Below are 21,074 nucleotides of genomic sequence, written 5' to 3'. Positions count from 1 at the left end.
CATCTCCAAAGGGAGGGGAGCAAACTTCATGTTTGAGCATAGGGGAGCGAACTTTATGTGGAAGCTAAGTAGAGCGAATTTCATGAGCCCCTAATTGAAGGCGAACTCGCAAGATTGCTTACAAGACCACTACCTTGAGCTGATTTGATGTTTGGAAAGAGTAATTTTGGTGCTAAGTAGATGAAAGGCAAGATTTAAGAATTACTTCATGTGCTTTCCTTGGAGAGCGAACTCCATGTCTAAACTTCATGTTTAAACCCATGGGAGCGAACTTCAGGAATCAGAGGAGGGGAGCGAACTTCATGCACTCAAGGAGGGGAGAGAACTTCATGTTCTGGTCTAGGGGAGCAAATTTGTCTCATTTGCGCAAAATAAGATGCAAAACTCCTAATAGATCATTTCCTTAAGCTGATTTGATGTCTTAACATGCTTAGTAGAGAACAATTTTGAATTTAAGATGATGAAAGGTAAGTTAGAGGGCTACTTCATGAACTGGAAGAGGGGAGCGAACTTCATGAACTGGAAGATAGGAGCGAACTTCATGAATAGAGGAAGGGGAGCGAACTTCATGTGCACACCATGTGGAGCAAATTTCTTCTAGAGGCTTTCCCTAGTGACAGTTTATCATGTTAGCATCGATAAATGGTGGAACACTCAATGTTAGAACCCATAGAATGAAGGGAAATGAATGAAAGCGAGTTCAAAGACAAGTTTAAGGGTAACTTCATGAACATTAGGGGTGGAGCCAAAATCAACTTTAAGTGCTCCTTCATAAGAGCGGATTTTCTCTAAATCCTCTTACCAAACCTGCAAAACACATAAAATCAAAGAATATATCAAGTTAAAATAACTATCAACGTTATATATTATGTGTATTTGATGCCATGTTTGTTTCGTTTTGCAGATATGAAAGGAAGATGATGCAAATTGCAAAGTAGCACCTTGAAGAAATGAGAGAGGGAAGATTGCAAGACTCCGCCACCATGCAAGTTCAAGAGGAAAACTTCATTTACAAGCACAACTCTCACCGCACCATGGAAACATGAAGAGATCAAAGGAGCATGATGGAGAAGTCATACAATCACCCAAAGGTAAGCAGGCGAGTATGGAGGAATGACTCAGTTACATCAATGCTTCCCATCAGCACTACTTTGAGCGAGCTTGAAATGTTGAGTATCAAGAAATATCTCTCAACATCCCTTCATGGTGATGAATCAAGTCTACAAGCGAATTGAAGTGGCATCCCAGTCATCACTCACCAAATCAAGGAGTTCCACATCAGCACGTCTTGATTCAATGAACCTGACTCGTCCGTCGTGGCGCAAACTCTAAGGCACCTACCCTTATTATCTATTGGTCATGCCGAAGTGTTGTAATTATTTCATTGGCCAAAATTGAATTTGTTGTAACAAACCCTAATTAGGGTTTTCGTTGTAAAATCTCGGCCATTGATTTCAAAATTGATCTGAGCCATTGAATTGTATTGAGAGCATTATAAAAGGCTCAAGCTCTTCATTTGTAGAGGTTAATAGAAAAAATAGAAGAATAGTTAGTGAATAGTTAGTAGCAGAGAAATAGAGAAGAATAGTATATAGCAATTAGAATAGGAATTAGATTAGGAGAAGGCAAAGATTGTTGCCAAACCTTTTTGTAAAGAATAATTGATTTCATTGAAGCTATGATGAATTTGATTTGTAACTTCAACAATTTGCATGGTCTTTACCTCTCAATTTGCTTTCATGTTGATTAAATTGAATGGAAGAATTTGTTGAATGTATTTGTGTGGAATCGTTTAGTCCATACCACTAGCCTCTTGCTAATGGTAAGTGTGCCTTGTGTGGTCAACTGGAATCATATGAACTTAACCTCGAATTGTTATACATCCATTGCTTATGCATTGACTTGAATAGTGATCAATGTTTGATGATAATAATTCGAATATCTTTGAAATGTCCTTAGAAGATTGCATTGAGCTTGTGTCAAATTGTTTAAGTTGATGGTGAGACCTCGCCCACTTGGATTCCATCTAATCATTCATTCATCTTCTTACATTCTAGGCCTTAGAATAGACTCTCTCAACCCTTCATCTTTTGCCATTTTTTCTAATCGAGCTAGTTTAGGATAAAAAGCATCACAAGATTGCAACATCAAATGATCGAGTTCTAGAGATTCAAGCATTCAACAATTCAACGTAAGTCCCTTTGTGATACCAGCAATCACATCAACCAACAGAGCTTATCCACACATCGTGACCCGACATACCAAAACCTTGGAGTTGTCTCAAATGATCCTTAAGCTAATCTTCAGCATTTGAGAAACTTTGTTCAAGAGAGGATAAGATACTTTTGGGTATTTTATTCTGTGTTCGCATGTGCGTAAAAAACACATCAACAGGTTGCACCATCATGGCTGATGGTTGGACCGATAGAAGAAATAGAACACTGTTGAATTTTCTTGTCTCCTCATCAGGTAGTTGTACTTTGTAGTTTGTATTTTGTAAAGTATATTTATCATTGATTTAGTGACTAAGTTTTTAATTTTTATTTTACTAAATCTTCTTTATTTTATTTCTTAGGTAGCACAGTGTTCTTGAAGTCAATTGATGCTTCAGGGAATGCCAAAAATGTTGAGTATCTTTGTGGGTTGTTGGAGGAAGTGTTGGAGGATGTGAGTGAGGAGAATGTGGTGCAAATAGTGATTGATAATGCAGAAAATTATGTTGCTGCAGGTAGACTTCTTATGGAGAGGCGCCCCACCTTGTTTTGGACCCCTTGTGCTGCTCATTGCATTGACCTCATATTGGAGAATCTTGGTAAAATTCCATGGATTAAAACATGTGTAGAGGCTGGAAGGAATATTTGTAAATACATATGTAATCATGCGTGGGTCCTCAACCTCATGAGAAATTTCACAAATAAGAAAGAGTTGTCTCATTTAGGAATTACCCGATTTGCAACAAATTTTATCACGTTGCAATCCTTGCTTCAGTCCAAGGCCGGATTGAAACACATGTTTGTAAGTGAGGAGTTGACGACATCATCATATGCAAAGACCACTGTAGGGATTGAGATGACTGATCAAGTTTTTGAAGAGTATAGCGTTTGGCAACCGGCCAAGGAGATTGTGGGGGTAATTATCTATTATATTTTTCATTTTTGTTCTCATTTCCATTTCATTTCCTTATTTTTCTTCTCACTTGTTTATGTAAAACTTAAAACTTAAAGCTTAATGTTGCAACTTTCAACTTGTGATCACAGTTCTTAGAGCCTCTTGTTGTTCTCCTACGAGTTGCTGATGGAGAGAAGCCCATAATGGGCTACATTTATGAGGGCATGGATAGGGTGAAGGAGGCCATTAGAGCCATTTATTCAAGAAATCAGGCTAGGTATGTGTTGACGTGTATTTTGTACACAATCATACACAGAATAAAATACCCAAGGGTACCTTATCCTCTCTTGAATAAAGTCTCTGATTGCTGAAGATGTCGCAAAAAAGGATCAATCAGGGTGACTCCAATGTTCTTTTATGTAGGGTCTCTACGTGTGGATAAGCACCAGTGGTCGTTGTGATTGCTGTTTCATCAAGGGGACTTACGTATCCGAATTGCAAGAACAAGATTTCCTAATACTAATGAATTCCAAAAAAGATCAAAAGGGGAGGGTTTGCAAGAGATAAATTCTAATCTAATCCTAAGAATGACTCAATGCGGGCAGGACTTGGTAAGATTCTACCAACTTCAATATTGCCATGAAATAACAACTCAACTGAAATTGATGCGATCTTCTGAGGTAACAAAGGATCTTTCAATTCATCAAGGATCATGAACACTACCACGAAGGCACATATCCAAAGCTCAATGACGATTGAAGGTTTAAGTAATTCAAGTCTATCCAGTTGACCACACAAGGCGTTCCTACAATCAGTAAGAAGCTATTGGTTTGGAATGTGAATCTCACCAAAAATCAAGCCCAACACTTAGTCCTTCAAACTTAAATACAACTTTGACTGAGAATGATTCAAGAAAGTAAACAACCATGAAGATAACCACAAGAATTGCAATAAAACACCATAACTTCAATATTTTATTGATCTCAAAGCCATTATGAACAACAATTGTTTGAAATTCCTTCTTCAAAGCTCAATCTTGCTACAAATAGCTTGCTTCCCAAAACTCTAACTATTTGTTATTGCTCTCTCTTAACTCTATCTCTATATCTATCTATCTATTAAAATGAAAATGAATGAGGGTATAAATAGCATCCTCAATTACAATGAACGGTCCAGATCAAAAGAAGATCAATGGCCAAGATTATGACACCTAAACCCTAATTAGGGTTTATTACAAATAGCCCCCTTTTTATTGAACAATATTAAATGCATAGCCAAATATTAAATTTGGCACAAAAACCTAGGAGACAGACCAATGAAAATTAAGGTGCCACATCATCTATAACAACCTTTCTTCTAGAATCTTATTCCCTTTCCAATGCTCTTTCTTAGCATATGCAATGAATCTAGACACGATTCCTTCGATCTCAGCAATTGGAATCTCGGGAAGATTCCTCATTCGTTCCTCCAAGTGGATGACCTGATCGAAAGCCTTGAGAAGAGCAGTGTCCCATCCAGGTTCAAGTTCTTTGATTTTCTCAATCAAGAGCATGGTAGCAAACATCTGATCCCGTTGCTCATCTGTAATAACATTCTCATCTTTGCAAAAGATGACCTTGACTCTTTCTTCTAATTCTTGCAAATCCACATCTGTCTCAACTGCAATCCTCCTGCCAAGAATAGTACATAATACTTCAAACACTTTGTCCTGGATCGGATGGATAATCTCTTCAACTTGATTGCATTTGTTACTGATGTCCTCAAAAAGAACTTCCTTCATCTGGAGTAAAGTTGACCATTGGAGTAAACTATGAGGTCCTCCATCCATTATCTTTTCTTGTGTTAGGACCTTCCTTGATGTTTGTCGGATTACTTGCAGGACAGGAATGATAACATCCTTAGTATGAGCAAAAGCAGCTACAGTTATCACTAGGTTGTGGATGATCTCAAGAACCTGAATAGCCCGATGAATAGTCTGCATCATTCTTGTTGCAAATTCAATAGCAACTGTATGGGATTTGTCAATCCAAGAGCTCATAAGCTGGACCAAACTCCTGACTCTCTCTGCCTCACCAATTGATTCAAAGGGAAGTGCCTGCGCAGGAGATACTGCTGGATCCTGATGCCTCAAAGGCTGATTGAGATGGCTAAAGTAGCCTCTCCAAGCACTGACCTCTCGCTCAAGCTTTCTATTCTTATCCATTTCTTCTCTAAGCTTGTCCTTAAGTGCCTCAAATGAATCAGTGGCATCATCCAACATCTGCTCGGCTGTGAGTGGACCAAGCTCAAATGTCTCTACATCATATTCCTCTGCGAGGATCTCACCTTCATACTTGTCCACTGCTGGTGTAGCTATCTGCAATTTCCTGGATCCTGTCTCATCTCTGATCATCTTGGACATCTTAGTGGCTTTCCTCTTTTCTGTCACTTCCTGAGAATTTCCAACAAGGCTCTCTAAATCAATCACATTATCTTCGTCCTCGATCACAATCACCCTTGTTAGTCTCTCTTTTAACCAATCTGGAATGGCAGATCTTGTTTCTCTAACCTGTATCTCCTTAGGCAATGTTTCTTCTTCTCTGAGAGGAGATGTCACTTCGTCATCGTTCTTGTCTTCATGTAGCTCATTGATTTGGCTTGATGAACGTTGAGGTGCCTGTCCTTCTTCATGTTTATCGTTCTGTACCATTGATTCCATAGATTCCTCCATTTCAAGTGTCTTCTTCTCTTGTCGAGAAGATGTGCCGGATGAACGATCTCGATTGGCCTCTTGCTTCTTCTTGGAAGATTCTCTTTTCTCAGGTCTCTCTTTCCTCTTTGAGCCTCTAGGATGGGGAGTACCTTCACTTGCGCTTCGAAGATTGCCTTCGCTTGTGTTTCTGGGATTAGGATTACCTTCACTTACACTTGCTCCTCCTTCGCCTGGCCTTTCCTCCAAAGTAAAAGTCATAGATATGCCCTGCTCTCTCAACTTTTGATGTTGCACATCAACCCATCTGCGAGTACAAGACAAAACTGGAGCCATCAAAACATCTAGATCCAAAATTTCAGGTTCATTCCAATCTAGCCTCACTGCTTTGCTTTCTCGGTCATAAGATGATTGGAGATGTCTGCCACTGTCCTGAGCTTGGTCGGCCACTCTGTAAATTTTGCATTTCCTGATAAAGTCTAAAGGCAATCTGGAATGTATCTTCTTTTCACTTCAAGATCATCTGAGAGATTCATCACAAAGTCCTCTATCTGAGGTTCATGTCTGTATTTCCTTCCGATTATCTCTTCTATATACCCATAAGGATCAAAACTCTCTCTCAAGGCAAAGAATGAAAATGAATATAAAGCTAACTCCTTTTCTGCATCATCCATGGCTAGAGCATTAGGACATACCTCAACTGAATTTCCTAGTATGATAGGCACAGGAACTCCATTTCCATGCCTGTGTCTGAATGCCTTCGCATAAGCTGCCAACTGTCTAGTTACCTCAAGTAACACTATTCTGTCTGTTGGATATCTCGGCAACATGTAGGGAGGTGAAGGACATCCATGAACTCTAATATATGTAAACTTCTGAAATTGGATGAACCAAGCACCGTACCTCTTTACAAGCTCTTGTGCATCTTGAGATAGCTGATTGTGAATCCCGCCTTGCAATGTCCTGGTGATGTTCATCGTGAAGGTATCATTGACTAACTTGTAGTCACTTCCTGGCAGATGATGCAAATGAACATAGGAATCACAAACTCTGACTTCCCCGGGCCCTCTTCCGATCACTCCTCTGTGAGGTAATCCTGCATATTCAAAGCTCCTGATCAAGGCATATATGATGTATGAACTCATGTGGAAAGACTTGGTAGCCTTTAGTCTTCTTAACTGCACGTCCAAGCAATGGCTAATCATTCTAGCCCAATGAATTGTTCCTTTTCCTTGAACTATCACCTGGATGAAGTAGAACATCCACTTCTCAAAATAGAAGGCTTGAGGAGCTCCTGTGACTCGGTTGAGTAATGTTATCAAATCTCTGTACTCCTCCTAGAAGTCGATCCTATGTGGTGTGTTTGGAATCTTGCTCAGGCGAGGACGACTCTTGAGTAACCAATTCTTGTTGATGATGCTCAAGCAAGTGTCTGGATCATCTTCGTACATGGACCTAGCTCCTTCTAAGCTTTTATAAATCATATCTCTGTGCTCCGGAAGATGGAAAGCCTCACTTATAGCCTCTTCTGAAAGGTAAGCCAAAGTGTTTCCTTCCTTGGACACGATCGATCTGGACTGTGGATCATAATGGCGAGCACACTCGATCATCAACTCATGGCACTGGATTGCTGGAGGGAAGCCGGCTGCCTTGATAATGCCACTTTCAATTATTCTTCTTGCGACAGGTGATGGCTTGCCAATGTAAGGGACCTCTCGAAACTTCTTCGTACTGAAGTTTCCCAAGTTGGTATCTCCAATGTTGCTCCATTTCGACACGATCTTGGTCTCCAATTCTTCATTCTTCTGATCTTCCTTCATGAGGGCTGGACGACTGGTAGATGCTCCTGCCTTCGGGGTCGCCATCGTGACACCTACACAACATTTCATAATGAGTAATAGATTTTGCAATATAGAAATATAGACTAGATTAAAGATTGAATTTAGGAAACTTCATGATAAATCTTTGAATTATCATTTCCTAAATATAACGATGCAATTTTGGAATTCAAGATTCAAAATTCAAAATTCAAAATTGAGGCTAGGACGATTCAAAATTCAAAATTTAGACAAGGGAGATCTTGCCATACCTTTCTTGAGAACTAACTCTAAAAAGATGCAAAATTAGGAAATTCGCCTAGGCAAAAATGAAGATTGGAGTCTTCAACGTGAGCTTCTCCTAGCAAATGCGCCTCCTTTATCAACTTCACCACCTTTGGGGTCTTCAACGTCTTGAAGAGAAAATTCACTCCATCTCTAACCACAAACAAAGTTCGCACTCCTCCCTGGATGGAAATTTCACTCCTCTCCTTGGATCAAAATTCGCTCCCTCTATTGCTCTTCCAAATTCGCATGCAACAATGATTGAATGATGGTTTAAAATGCTTGAAAGTACCCCTCTTATATAGGCGCTCACCTCCTTAATTGCACATAGGCCGACTTTTGGAAATAAGGCAAATAATAAATAAAATTTAAATAAAAATGGAGGCCGACTTTTATAAAAAATATGGAAATATAACCCCAAGCGCTCTCCCTTTTAATTTAATAATTAATTAATTTAAATGCCTTTGTAATTAATAATTTCGATTTTTTAAAAGGCCCAATCAATTATTAAATGCCTTATGTGCTATTTTTTAAATGCCATTTTAATTAAATATTTCAAAGTTTATCGAATTTTAGCATTTAATGTATTTCAAAATTTATTGGCGCCAAAACATGAGAGATATAAGGGATACTAACCACATCGCTCTGGTCCCTGGGAGAGGGACAGGAGCGCCTCAGCCAACTTGGATTGATTTTCACGTTCAAAGTCGCTTCCTTTACGTCCAAACTGGGATCTTCATTCGTAACTTGGAGTTTGATCTATTCAATTTTTCGAAATGAATGCCTCTTAGACCATTTTCGCCCTGGTCCCTTGGTGAGGGACAGGAGCGATTTTTGCTTTTACTCCTTGTTCTTTGTCTTTTGAATCGCCAAATCAACTTGCGAGGTAGGCAATGATCATCTTTGTTTGTTCCATGCATGCCAATCTTGTCCTTTGCAAAGCAAAATTGATATTCTGGAGATTTTCGCCCTGGTCCTTGATTGAGGGACAGGAGCGAACTTTACATTTTAGCCAAAATTTGCCGAGCCTTGGGGTCAATTCCTTGTTTATCATCTTCGAAAGGCACTCCTTACTTTGCACAATTCTTGCCTTGGCGTGATTCTGGAGGGAGATGTTTGATTTCATAGAAATCGCTCTGGTCCTTGACTGAAGGACAGGAGCGAACTTGCATTTGTGGCACAAAATTGTTGATTTTTGACGTTAACTCCTTGTTTATCATCTTCCTAAGGACATTTGGGATCCCGCATGATCTTGCCTTGATGTAGTTTTTGAAGGGAACGGTTGACTTTATTGAAATCGCTTTGGTCCTTGACTGAAGGACAGGAGCGCCATTTTGTTCTTTGTGCGAACCCTTGATCATATCAACTTCAAATTGTCTTCAAAGCGAAAAACGTTGTTTCTTATTCCTTCTTGAGTCTTGCAAACGATAGTAGTACTCCAAAATACTAGGCAATAAGGCAAAATTGAGGATTTCACTTTGGTCCCTGGGAGAGGGACAGGAGCGATTTAGGCAATTCCATCAAGTTCTGTGGTCCTTTGCTCCTTTAAAGCATTCCAAACATCATTTTGACTTCGTGTCTTGACTTGGACCCATTCAAATTCGAAGGGGGAGGCTAGATAACCAAGATTTCGCCCTGGTCCCTTGGAGAGGGACAGGAGCGATTTTGCATTTATAAGCTTATTTGTGTTTCACCAACCTTCAAAATCATCTTCAACGGGGTAATCACGCCTTCCTTCCTTCATGTCAAACTTGAAACTTGTTTCGCTCTTGCTAAAAACTTGTCTTTTAAGAAAATTGCTCTGGTCCCTTGGAGAGTGACAGGAGCTATCTTGAAAATTCGCCTTGGTCCCTTGGAGAGGGACAGGAGCGAACTTGACTCTTGGGTCGATTTTCTTCTTCGTGGTCCATGCTAGTTATATTCAATGGAAAAAACGTACTTTACTTGATCTCTTCCAAGTCGTGAAATCATTTAATCTTGCAAGAATAAGGCAAACTTGGTGTTCAAGCTCCTGTCCTTCAGTGAGGGACAGGAGCGATTTTGTCATTTTAGCATATTTCCTTGTTTGCAAATTACTTCAAATTATCTTCACTAGATGAAACATGTCCTCCTTGATCTCCTCGAATCAAAGAATTGTCTTGGCCCTGCAAGGACAGTGCAATTTTGAGAAACAAGCTCCGGTCCTTCAGTGAGGGACAGGAGCGATTTTTGTCCTTAAGGTCAAAACTCAACTTTTCATTGCAAACGACTAAGTCTAGATACTCCATCATGTTGATTTCACCCCTTATTGCGTTCTTGATGCTCCAGTTTGATCAACTAAGGCCAAAAAAATGCCCCAAGTAAACCATTTCGCCCTGGTCCCTGGGAGAGGGACAGGAGCGATTTGGCCTTAAACTTAAAAAATTTGCCATTTTGAGTCTTAAAAAATCTTCAAAACCTTCAATTTATGCTCGATTGCATCTCCTGGCGACCCTGCACAAGACAAATGAAACAAGTCAATAACCAAGATGCATAAAATACCAATTTCGCCTTGGTCCCTCGGAGAGGGACAGGAGCGATTTTGCCTCCATAAGCCAAAATATCAAGAATTTAGGCTTTCAGTCACTTCACAAGGCATAATTAGATCATCTCCAAGGCCAGGGGTCAATTATCAAACTATCCAAAATTTGGTCCAAATTCACCCGGACAAGATTACACAATTCCATCTAGGCAAAATTTGAACTTGCTTTCAAAATCCTGACTGGACCTAGACAGACACACCTGACATCCTGACAGACTCGTCCTATTTCAAAATTGCAATCCATGCGAGAATGCTCAATAAACTTTCAAAATTTGACTGGACTTTGGCTTGAACATATCAAAAAGGAAACCCTAAGGCTTAGCCCTAGTCCAGACGACTCACTCACTTACCCAAAACCCTAAAAGCCGAGAGAAACAGGCAAAACCGAGCAAAAAAGAGGGGGTCCCCATTTCAATGGGGCGATTTGTGAAATGGTCACAACAGTATGATGGGAGGTCATTGATCGACGATGGCACAATCTGCTTCACAAGCCTATACATGCAATTGCCTACTACCTTAATCCGACGTTCCAATTTCGCCCATATTTCAAGGCCGATGACGAGGTGTGGAGTGCGCTCTACGAAGGTGTAGAGCGAATGTCACCTAATTCATCAATTGGAGCACACGTAATCCGCGAGATAGAGATGTTTAGGAATGCACAAGGAGACTTCTTCTCACGAGACACATGCAAGCAAAACCAAACACAAATGATGCCAAGTAAAAATCTAATCAAGGCATAGTTTAAAATTCACACGTAATCCGCGAGATAGAGATGTTTAGGAATGCACAAGGAGACTTCTTCTCACGAGACACATGCAAGCAAAACCAAACACAAATGATGCCAAGTAAAAATCTAATCAAGGCATAGTTTAAAATTTAAATCTTAAACTTTTCTATCTATGATTCTATTATCATTATCATAAACTCAAAGTTATAGAACATAAATTATTTTTATTATTTTTTATTTCAGATGCATGGCAGGAGATGTTTGGTAATAAGGTGCCAAATCTGTAGAAGATTGCAGTTCGTATCTTGAGCCAGCCATGTAGTGCTTCAAGATGTGAGCACAATTGGAGCATGTTCGAGCATATTCACTCCAAAAGGCGCAATCAGTTGGTGGTGCAAAAGTTGAATGATCTTGTATTTGTTCATTACAACCTTCCCCTCCATCACAAACAAATCTTGGGCACTAAAATCTTGGGCACTAACACATCTCCTATCACTTTAGAGGAGGTTGATCCACAGGGAAAGTGGAACATTGAGCTTGATGATCCCGTCTTCAGTGATGTATACTTGGAATGGGTTGATCAGGTGGATTGAGAGGCAGAGGCAGTAGTGATGGCAGAGGAGGAGGCCAGAGCACGAGGAGACCCATTGGAGGACCCCGAGATCAAGGATGATGTGGATGAGGATATGGATGTCACTGAGCTTGAGCCTGAGCCTTAGACACAGGTAGAGATCATGGCTACAAAACGTTCCAGGACCTATCTTAGGTGCACACGTAGGACAGTTGCGGTGTCGACTGATATTGGCTCCTCTGAGTCTTAGACTTCTAGGCTCTAGCTTTTATGTTGAACTTGATATATGTTTTGAACTTTTGATGACATGGATTTCATATTCCATGAATTTTGTAGACATTTGACACTATCTATATGTCTAATGTGTTATTTAGTTTAGCTTATTTCCTTTAGCGCAAACCTAAAATTTGCATTTATACTTATGTGATCAATGTAAACTTGTGTATGTGCTTCTATTTGACGAGATTATTGAGACTTTAATGTTTATTTATTAAAAAATGCATGAACGAAGTTTAAAATCGTTTAAAATCTTTGAATTTCTTGGGTTTTTCAATTTGCCAAGTCTTGACCAAGTCTGGGTGCCAAGTCCAAGTCCGAGTCAAAAATCAGCTTGCCAAGTCCGAGTCTTGTAACTTTGGTATAGACCAATACAACAAAAATTGGAGATCTCTGGTCAGGTCATGGAAAAAGTTCATTAAAGCTTTTGGAAAAACACAAAAAAAAAATGAAAATTAGAATTTGTCCATCAGAACTCGGAAGAGATTGGAACTGGAATTTGGCCGTTGTATGGCCAATTTAAGCATTTAGGATATTACTACAAATGTGTTGCACTTTGAACACCTCTGTGTTTGCATTAAAGTCCAGCTAGAAACAGGTTGAAGTTGGGGTTTGAAACTTGCTAGAGGCAGATACAAGGCATAACTTAGTGACATGGTGAAGATAATAGGCTGAAGGAACAAGTTGAATGAGTCCTAAAACATATTACTGGAGTGGATGATAAATTAAGTTCTCAACATAAAAGAGAAATCACAAAATAGGCAATTTCCAACTCTACACAAGCCTATATTGATGTGCACACCATCGGTAAAGTAGACAGATTTTCAAAACATTAAAGATTATTGGTGTTCATATGAGTGTATACATGATAGAGGGAGGATATGAAAAGTCATGAGAAAAATTGCAGTCACATAAAATGGTGTACACCACATAAAAGACTGACTAGATTTTTATAAAGTTCAAATGGCAGATGTTTAGAAAGGAGCATGCACAAAACAAAATGTGCAATCATATACAATGGAGTGCACTACATTGAAGACTAGTTTAAAGTTTGCGGTGGTATATACAAGCACACACCACTTAACAGCCTGACTAAGTTTTTCCATCTTGGAAATATGTATGTGTGTAGTGCGTAAAGGCACTTGTACATGCTAAGGAGTGGTATGTTTTTAAATCAAAGAAACATCATCTACAGATAGGCACACTTTTTGAAGAAGAAACTTGGATTTCCATTCAAAAACAGAAACAAAAATAGATTAGATTGCTCTATATATAGGTGCACTTAAAAAGGAAAAAGAACACAGGACTAGCTTATGTTTTCTCATAAACAAATCCTCATTGTTCCATTCTCGTTCTTCATTGCTTCATTTTTCCAAAGGTTAGATAGGTGTTCAATTAACAACAACAGTTCCAGCTGAAGTTTTCATCATTGCAGTGATCTTCATCAGTTTTCAGAAAGATTTTCACTTTTTCCAGCAGGGCTTTCAATCTCCAAAACTTATATTTTTCAATATTCATACAGTGCCTAAGGTTTGAATTCATTTGCATTAAAAATTTCATTATTCTGCTGCTTCAGAATTGTCTAGAGTCCAGTCATCATTTCGGCATACTGGCAAACCAATATCAGTATTATAACAGTAATCAAATTGAACTTTGACTGAGATACATTTCTTCTTCTTATGAATGATTTTCAGAGGGCTTGATAACTGCCATCAATACAACAGTTTTGCAACAGTGTTGTTAGATTTTTGGTGAATGATTACGTCTAGAAAAAGACAAAACAGTAGCTTTCGTCAAACCCCAGGTCTTCAAAATGCAGTCCCAATGCCAAACAATGGATGCTTCATTGGGTAGTCAATGAATTTCCCAAAATCAAAGAAACCAGTTTGAGCCATGTAAATGTTTAAGTGTTGAACTTGGATGGAGAAATTAAAAATGGAAACAAAATGGCAAAAAGGCTATGGGATAGTGATCTTATTGAAGTAGGTTCTTTCTTGATTCCCATCCAAATTCACGAATTCTTTCTTGCATGTGTAAAAAATCTATTATTTTGAAAAGTGAGAAATAAGATCAGTGGGTGATCAAGTTCTTTGCAAACTTGATTTGGAGGCAATAGAGACTACTTTAACTTTTCCACCTTATCGAACACAAGAAGTTGATATTGAAAAGTGTTAAAAAGTGTGGAATAGTAGTGTGCTTGCATGATAAAAATATAGAACATGTTGGCTCAAGAAAAAGAAATCATGAGTATCCAAGATATTGAAGAAAAGTGAATTCAAGGATGAATTTTCTATCGTGATAACCTTTCTTAATTAGGTTTAGGACAAGAGGAGGTGAGGACTTTTGGGCCTTGGATGTTTAACCTAATGAGCAACATATGCGATGGAGTGTCTGCTTTGATTTGGATATTTTGATTAGTAAATGCATGCATAAAAGTTGGTAGAGTTAGAAGCATCAGCATTTAGGGGTTGGATATCTACAGATGTAGATTGTTTACATGGATTTAATGATAGTGCTAGATGAGTCCAAAGTTAATGAATTTCTTCAGAATATCTAAGGTGCTGCTTATGCACCAAGACTGCCAAGTGGGTTGCCAAATAGCTGTTTTTAGTTACGTCTATTTTAGTTCTGATGTGCTTTTTGAAATTTCTTCTACGCTTGAAAGTTCATTTTTTAGATATCTTATTTCATGATGTGATATTTTCGATCACTATTTAGGAAATTTATTTCAATAATAGTTATCTTAGATTTCTGATTTATACTGTATTTAGAGCTTGCATTAGCTTAGAAGGTTTAGTTAGCTTTTTATTTATTTTTCATGCAACGTTTTGTAAACCATTATAAGTAAGTGACATTTGCACTTAATTTTCTAATATTTTTCTTATAATAATTGTATGCCTACTTGCTGCTAAGATTGTTGTTCAAAGAGTCTTCTAATTTTCATGTTCAATTGTTTTGTGAGTTAAGTATAATTTGGTAATTATTGCAAGGTATTGCAGTTTTTGTTGAAGGAAGTATTGTATCTTTGTATACAACTCTGCATATTTGATTCATAGTAATTCATGTATGTGTTTTATTCAATCCAATCATAGTATATCTCAGTTTTCAGTTGCCGTGTTTAGCTAGAAAGTGTGAGGGTTCATTAGTTTTTATGCCGTTTCTACATCAGAGAGAAAATATAAAATCTCGTCTAGTGCAGAAGTGTTGAATCCCCTTGTACTGCATACTAAACTCCCCACTAACTCTAGGCATTTAATAAATTTCAATGTTAAGGAAACATATCATTTCCTTCACTCTTTTAAGAGGGGGCTTCCTCATAATTCGAAGACAGATGTAACCTTTATATGCTGTTCTATTCTGTGTAGCACTGAAAGGTAAAAATTAAAATGCTAACAAAAATGATAGTTGGGCCTGTTTTTAGAATACATTGATTATTTGAATTCTTGGAAAGGCCTACCCTAGTCACGTCTCATTTATTTTTGATATCTAGGTCACATTTAACAATATTAGTTCATATATACATAACATACTTTACCATGTCAAACTTCAAAACACAAAATTAGCTTTCAGCTTCACTTTTCTAATACATCTCATCTCAATTGTCTATTTATTGATTGTATATTCTACGCTTACTTGTGTTAAAAGTAATGTATGTTGGTCAAAGCTATGGCTTATGATCTTGTAGTCACTATTTTGATTCTCACCATATATGTCATTGGTACTAAAAACTTAAACATTGTTTCTTGGGATTAGACAAATTGGGAAGGTTTTGATTTATCACAAGCTTTGTCAGAGGTACAATTTTGGACAATAAATAAAATTTCCCTTGTTCCCTCAAGGAGGTTATGTAGATTGTAGAGGACATGGCTAGGATCCAAGCTACATAATTACTTGACCTTGCTTCTTGATGCTAATCATTAATTTTTAGTAATATCTTACATGGTTTCTAACATGATAATATTTGTCATCTTTTTCTCCAGTTGGAGTTATTTAAGAAGACCCTAATTCAATCACTCAAAGAGGAGGATGACACTTCTGTAAGTGCGGATCATATTTTGAATTTGGAAATGATGAATGAAACAGAAGGATTTGTATAACAATATGAAAATAAGTTTTTGATTTTAGTTTATTGTTGAAGTTTGAGAATGTGAAACAAGCTATTATATCTCCTCAAGGAGCCAGGCTACATATCCATAAGTATAACACAAAGGAAGCAATGACTAGAATTTCAGTTTCTTTAGTATTTAGAGGCCTATATTATTGATATTAATGGAACTGGTTGATTTCTTCTAGCAGCAAGCAGACTCAACACAGAGTACAGATGCTCAAAGGCAAGCAAATGTCAAAGCTTCTCTAAGAACATATTCCAAAGGTACCATTAATATTGCTTTTATGATTTTATCAATTGTCATGCCATTTGGTGAATTTAGTTAACTTGATAGTACTTTACTCTCGAAGACCCATGTAAGCCTTCAGTAAGCATTGAATGAGATAATAATATATGAAACTATCTTGCATTGAGATTTTATGTTTTAATGCTGCAAAAGTTTCAAGTTAAAAATCTTTGTTTCTTAAGCACTGCTTTTGGCAATTGATTACTGTGAGTACTTTAAAGCATTCAAAATTCTAATGTCTAATATTTGGTAGTCTTGTAGTCCCAATCAATCAAAGAGTGGGTCTAGATACTAATCCATTCATTCAAATAGTGCCCTTAACATACTGGTCTGAAGAAAATTTAAATCTCCTAGCAACTAAAAAATATACTGGTTGAGCAGATGAGGACAGTAATATCCTTACTGGAGGAGAGAATCTGGAGTCAAATGCATTTTTAGAGACGGGAGGTTCAGTTGAAGATGAGAATCGGGGTGGAGCACATGGTTGGTCAAAGCATTGATTTACTTCTGTGTTTTTTTTATGTTGACAAGGCTATTTGAAACATGCCCCGGGTTCACTAGGTACTATTTATACATCGTTATGCTCATTCTCTTCAGCTAACCTGCCAGGTCTGAATGTTTGTATTCTACCAAAGTATTCCTGAGACTTGCACATGGCCTCGTCACTTTGGCCACAGGCCATAAGATCAGCCTCCAATTATATGTAATATTTATGAAGTGTCGATATTATAGAAATTACTTTTTTTAACAACAAAGTGGGTGGGGTTTTGCAGGCTTGAGGAGGAACACATACAAATTGCCTTCATTGACAATGCCAAACATCACACCACCACAGATTTCACCTACTGGAAGTCCCAATGAAATATCTCCAACCCACTCACCAAGACAACATTCAACCAGATCTCCCAAAGGACCATCTCCAACCCACTCTCCAAATTCATATTCTGCTTCAGCTCCTGCTAGGCACCATTCAATATCTCCCTCAAGACGCCAATTTGAAGGAAGAGTTTCAACATATTCTTCATTACCAGCAAGCAGTCACGCAACTGCACCAAACTCTCCTCCACATTCTGGATCACATTCTGGTTTGTCATTAACTCAAATCTGTAAATATAAAGTCGTTAATCTTATAAGTCTCGGAGACTGATTTTATTTACTTGTCAATCTGTTGATTCAATGAGGTTACTTTAAAAAATTATGGATTTGCAAATAAACTCCTTCGATTTTTTCTGTATTGTAGGACGTCTTCAACGAATGGATGGGAAAGAGTTCTTTCGCCAAGCCAGGTCTGGAAATTCCCACTGTCTGCTAACACCTTTTACTTATCTTAATTCCAGTATGGAAGATTTATGGTAGGGTCAGAAATTATAGTTGCCTTTGGCAGCCATGGTTATTCCCAGAATTTCCTATTTTGAGGATCCAAAGATTTAATCTAACTAGATTTCAGTGGTGTCTTTCAGGAGTCGCTTATCTTTTGAGCAATTTAGTGCATTTCTTGCAAACATTAAAGAGCTTAATTCACAACATCAAACCAGAGAGGTATTTTTATTGCTCATTGAAAATAAAGTTAACTGTATGAAGCAAATGAGTGCTTTAAGTAATATGTCACACAACTTTCTTTCACATGGTATGGATTATAATATTTTGGAGTTTCTAAGACTGTTTTACAACTGCAGGAAACATTGCGCAAGGCAGATGAAATATTTGGTTCAGATAATAAAGATTTATATGTTATTTTTGATGGTTTACTCAGTCGTCATTTGCATTGATAGGGAGAATGCACAATCAGCGTGCATCCAATGCTTAAGCTGAGCAATATTGTATTAATCCAGACCAAAAGTCTCTTTGTAATTGTAAAATCCAGTGCAATATGAGAAATGCGCAAGAATCTTATGCAAAATTCCTTGAGATTTTCTTTTTGTATATGTGGCGACTGTTCTTTCATGGCAACCAATAAATTGGTGCCTGATACTGGAGTTTGGAAGCCTCATATAGCCTAATCCGTTCTGCATTCTCATGTTAGAAGTATTTCTAAAGACTCTAAAAAATATTGTTGGTGATCTGCACTCCAATGCCTTATTTATGAAAGTTTGTAGAACATAAGGGCGGGCAGGTGTAGATGAAACACCTTCACATATACTAGGAATAAATGAATTTTTAAAGTTCAAAATGACAAGCCTCCGTAACAAAAGAGAATCAATCAGATCCTAAGCAGCAGCCCACCTTGTTTTCCATAGCACAGTTTAGTTGTATGCGATGCCACTACTAGCTAGCTCGAAGTCGCTGTGTAGGAAGGAATGACTTGCATGAAGTATAATGATTGTACCCAAATAGAGAATTGTGACATAAGCTCCTTGGATGCATTTAACTCTACACATGTATTTTGAGATCTCATTTTAATATTGTTGAACTTTTTGGCATTAGTTTCAAACAGTCTTTCTTTTGGTTTATATTGAGAAAATGCCCTAATCTTCAGGGATGATTGCTGGCCATATCCACCGAGTAAGCTTTTCGATGAAAAAGTTACTGTCATAATTGTTTTTACAGTATCCAGATACCATATTCTTGCTGTGGTTCAGCATTAATTTGAAGGGCATGATAAGCCTTGACGTGTGCCAAAGGGATGAGATTGAGTATCATTTTGGGGACGCAGCTAAACTGGCTCCAAAACCGCATTTTGGGGATGCAGCTAAACTGGCTCCAAAACCGCATGTTAAAACTCGTGTTGATTTTTTATCACGAATGTTACTGATCTGTACTGTGCGGTTTTGGAACCTTGGGATCTATCCCAAAAAATCCAATCCTTACGCAGCATAAATTTGCATCCTAAGAACAAGATTATGCAAGTTTGGATTGAGTTTTGCTTTTAATGTTTTATGCTTTATTTGGTTTGTTAGTGGTCTATTTTGCTAGGGGATGCTTGCAAGACACCTTTATCTTATCTATAAACTAGCATGTTCAATGGGCACTGCCAAATCCCTTATAAAGTTCATTGCAAGGGATGACATTCATGCATGACAAACAAAATATTGTCCTTTATCTTACCTGTTATACAAGCATGTTTGAATGAGTACTCCAACTCCCTCACACACCATTGGGAGGCATGCACATTCTTATGTGTAACAAATTGCCATTCTTAAATAAATTTGGTCTGTAAGACCTATTCAAGTTCATGATTAATGTAATTATGTTATTGTAATAGTGAAGTTTGCATATTTATATCATTTTTTGTTTAGTTTTGTGTATGTTCTAAGAAGTGTGTCTTGATGCATTAGACACTTTGATAAAAGATATAATTTATCCAAAGATGGGTCCTTAGTTCTATGCTACCTACCAATCCATTACCCACATTTCTACACACTTACTACCTACCATATTCCATATGCTTACACCTATACATTTACTATCTACATTTTTATTACATCAATGTATTTCCATGTTTCCACACATACACTATGCACTCTAAGTTGTACCCATTTCATATCCTAAAACAAGTTCATAGTCACAGCGATGTCCTCATGGTTGGGAACTCATCTTTTAGATTCAATTTTCAAAATTTAAATTTGGGTACCTTGCACTTGTACTCTTCTAGCTTAGTCCAGTAAAACACAAATTTGTGAATGCATTTAATGTATTCATTTTAAACATCAAGAATTTGAGGGTTATGTTTACATATCATTAGCATTTCACTCTTCATTAGGAGTACTTGCATGACTTAAAATAGTGTTGGTTTTTTATGTTGTGTGTGCATTTTTGCTAGTTAAATTAAGAGAATTTGCTCTTTATTAACTCAACGACAACCCTACCAAGGTATTTATAAGTACCATTAGTCCTTAGATATCCAAAGAAGCAAAACAAGTTAAAAAAAATAGTGGATAAAGTGGAAAGCATGCATTTGTAGATTGCGCTGTACAAATTCATAGGTATGGTATAGATCCATGATTGCAATTTTGTCCCTACATATGGTGAAGATAATATTTTGATTTTTAGGCAAATATTGCTTTGAGATTCCTTGTTCTAGACCCCATGACATTAAATATTTCAAAGCATTCATTTGGACCTCTTTTGATTATAGAGTAAGTGGCATTGTTTCAATTTGTATTCCCACATTTATTGTTGGAAATTGTTAGATTATCAAACCTAATTAGCATAATTATTTAATCTAGGTTGATTTATCTCAATTCTTTGCATTTATTTAATTAGCCTCAATTAGGCTATGGGATTTTTATTTTGCTTTGCTCTATTGGTAAAATTAGTTGATCCTATACAACCTTATGTCACTAGGATTTTTTATTCACATTTCAAATTTGATATAGTTCTAATTTTTTACACATTTTCAAAATTGTTTAGGGTTTTATCTCTATATGTTTATTGAAGAGCACTCAGTTATATTATGAGTGGGGGGAGGTGGGTAAATCAGTATAATACAAAATTTTACTTTTTCAAAAATTAACAACCACTACAATATTGACCACACAAGATCTAGCAATTATGCAACCAAGAAAAACAAAAGGATAACACACAATTTATATGAAAACCCTTACGACAAAAAAACATGACAAAATATTGCTTATATATAAATCTCTCTTACAATCTTTGTAGGCACCAACCTATATGAGACACCAATCTCTTCTTATATGATTTGTA

General features: G+C 37.4%; 1 protein-coding gene across 4 annotated transcripts in view; it reads left to right on the top strand.

Moving 5' to 3' along the window:
- The window catches only part of LOC131040960 (uncharacterized protein At4g15545), a 133,914-nt gene extending 115,317 nt beyond the window's left edge, over window positions 1-18,597 (top strand). Inside the window, exons 3-9 of one of the 4 annotated variants that reach the window (XM_057973926.2) lie at window positions 16,014-16,070; window positions 16,330-16,405; window positions 16,809-16,910; window positions 17,201-17,512; window positions 17,668-17,713; window positions 17,888-17,966; window positions 18,104-18,597. In XM_057973926.2, the coding sequence (XP_057829909.2) occupies window positions 16,014-16,070; window positions 16,330-16,405; window positions 16,809-16,910; window positions 17,201-17,512; window positions 17,668-17,713; window positions 17,888-17,966; window positions 18,104-18,196 (765 nt within the window). In that variant the 3' untranslated portion in view covers window positions 18,197-18,597. Of the gene's footprint in view, window positions 1-16,013; window positions 16,071-16,326; window positions 16,406-16,808; window positions 16,911-17,200; window positions 17,513-17,667; window positions 17,714-17,887; window positions 17,967-18,103 lie in introns of all 4 variants that reach the window. The other 3 variants (XM_057973925.2, XM_057973927.2, XM_057973929.2) reach the window with 3 other exon arrangements.
- Window positions 18,598-21,074: the final 2,477 nt, after the last annotated feature.

Source organism: Cryptomeria japonica, chromosome 9, assembly GCF_030272615.1.
Source record: "Cryptomeria japonica chromosome 9, Sugi_1.0, whole genome shotgun sequence".
NCBI lineage: Eukaryota > Viridiplantae > Streptophyta > Pinopsida > Cupressales > Cupressaceae > Cryptomeria > Cryptomeria japonica.
This window is presented reverse-complemented; position numbering and strand designations above follow the sequence as displayed.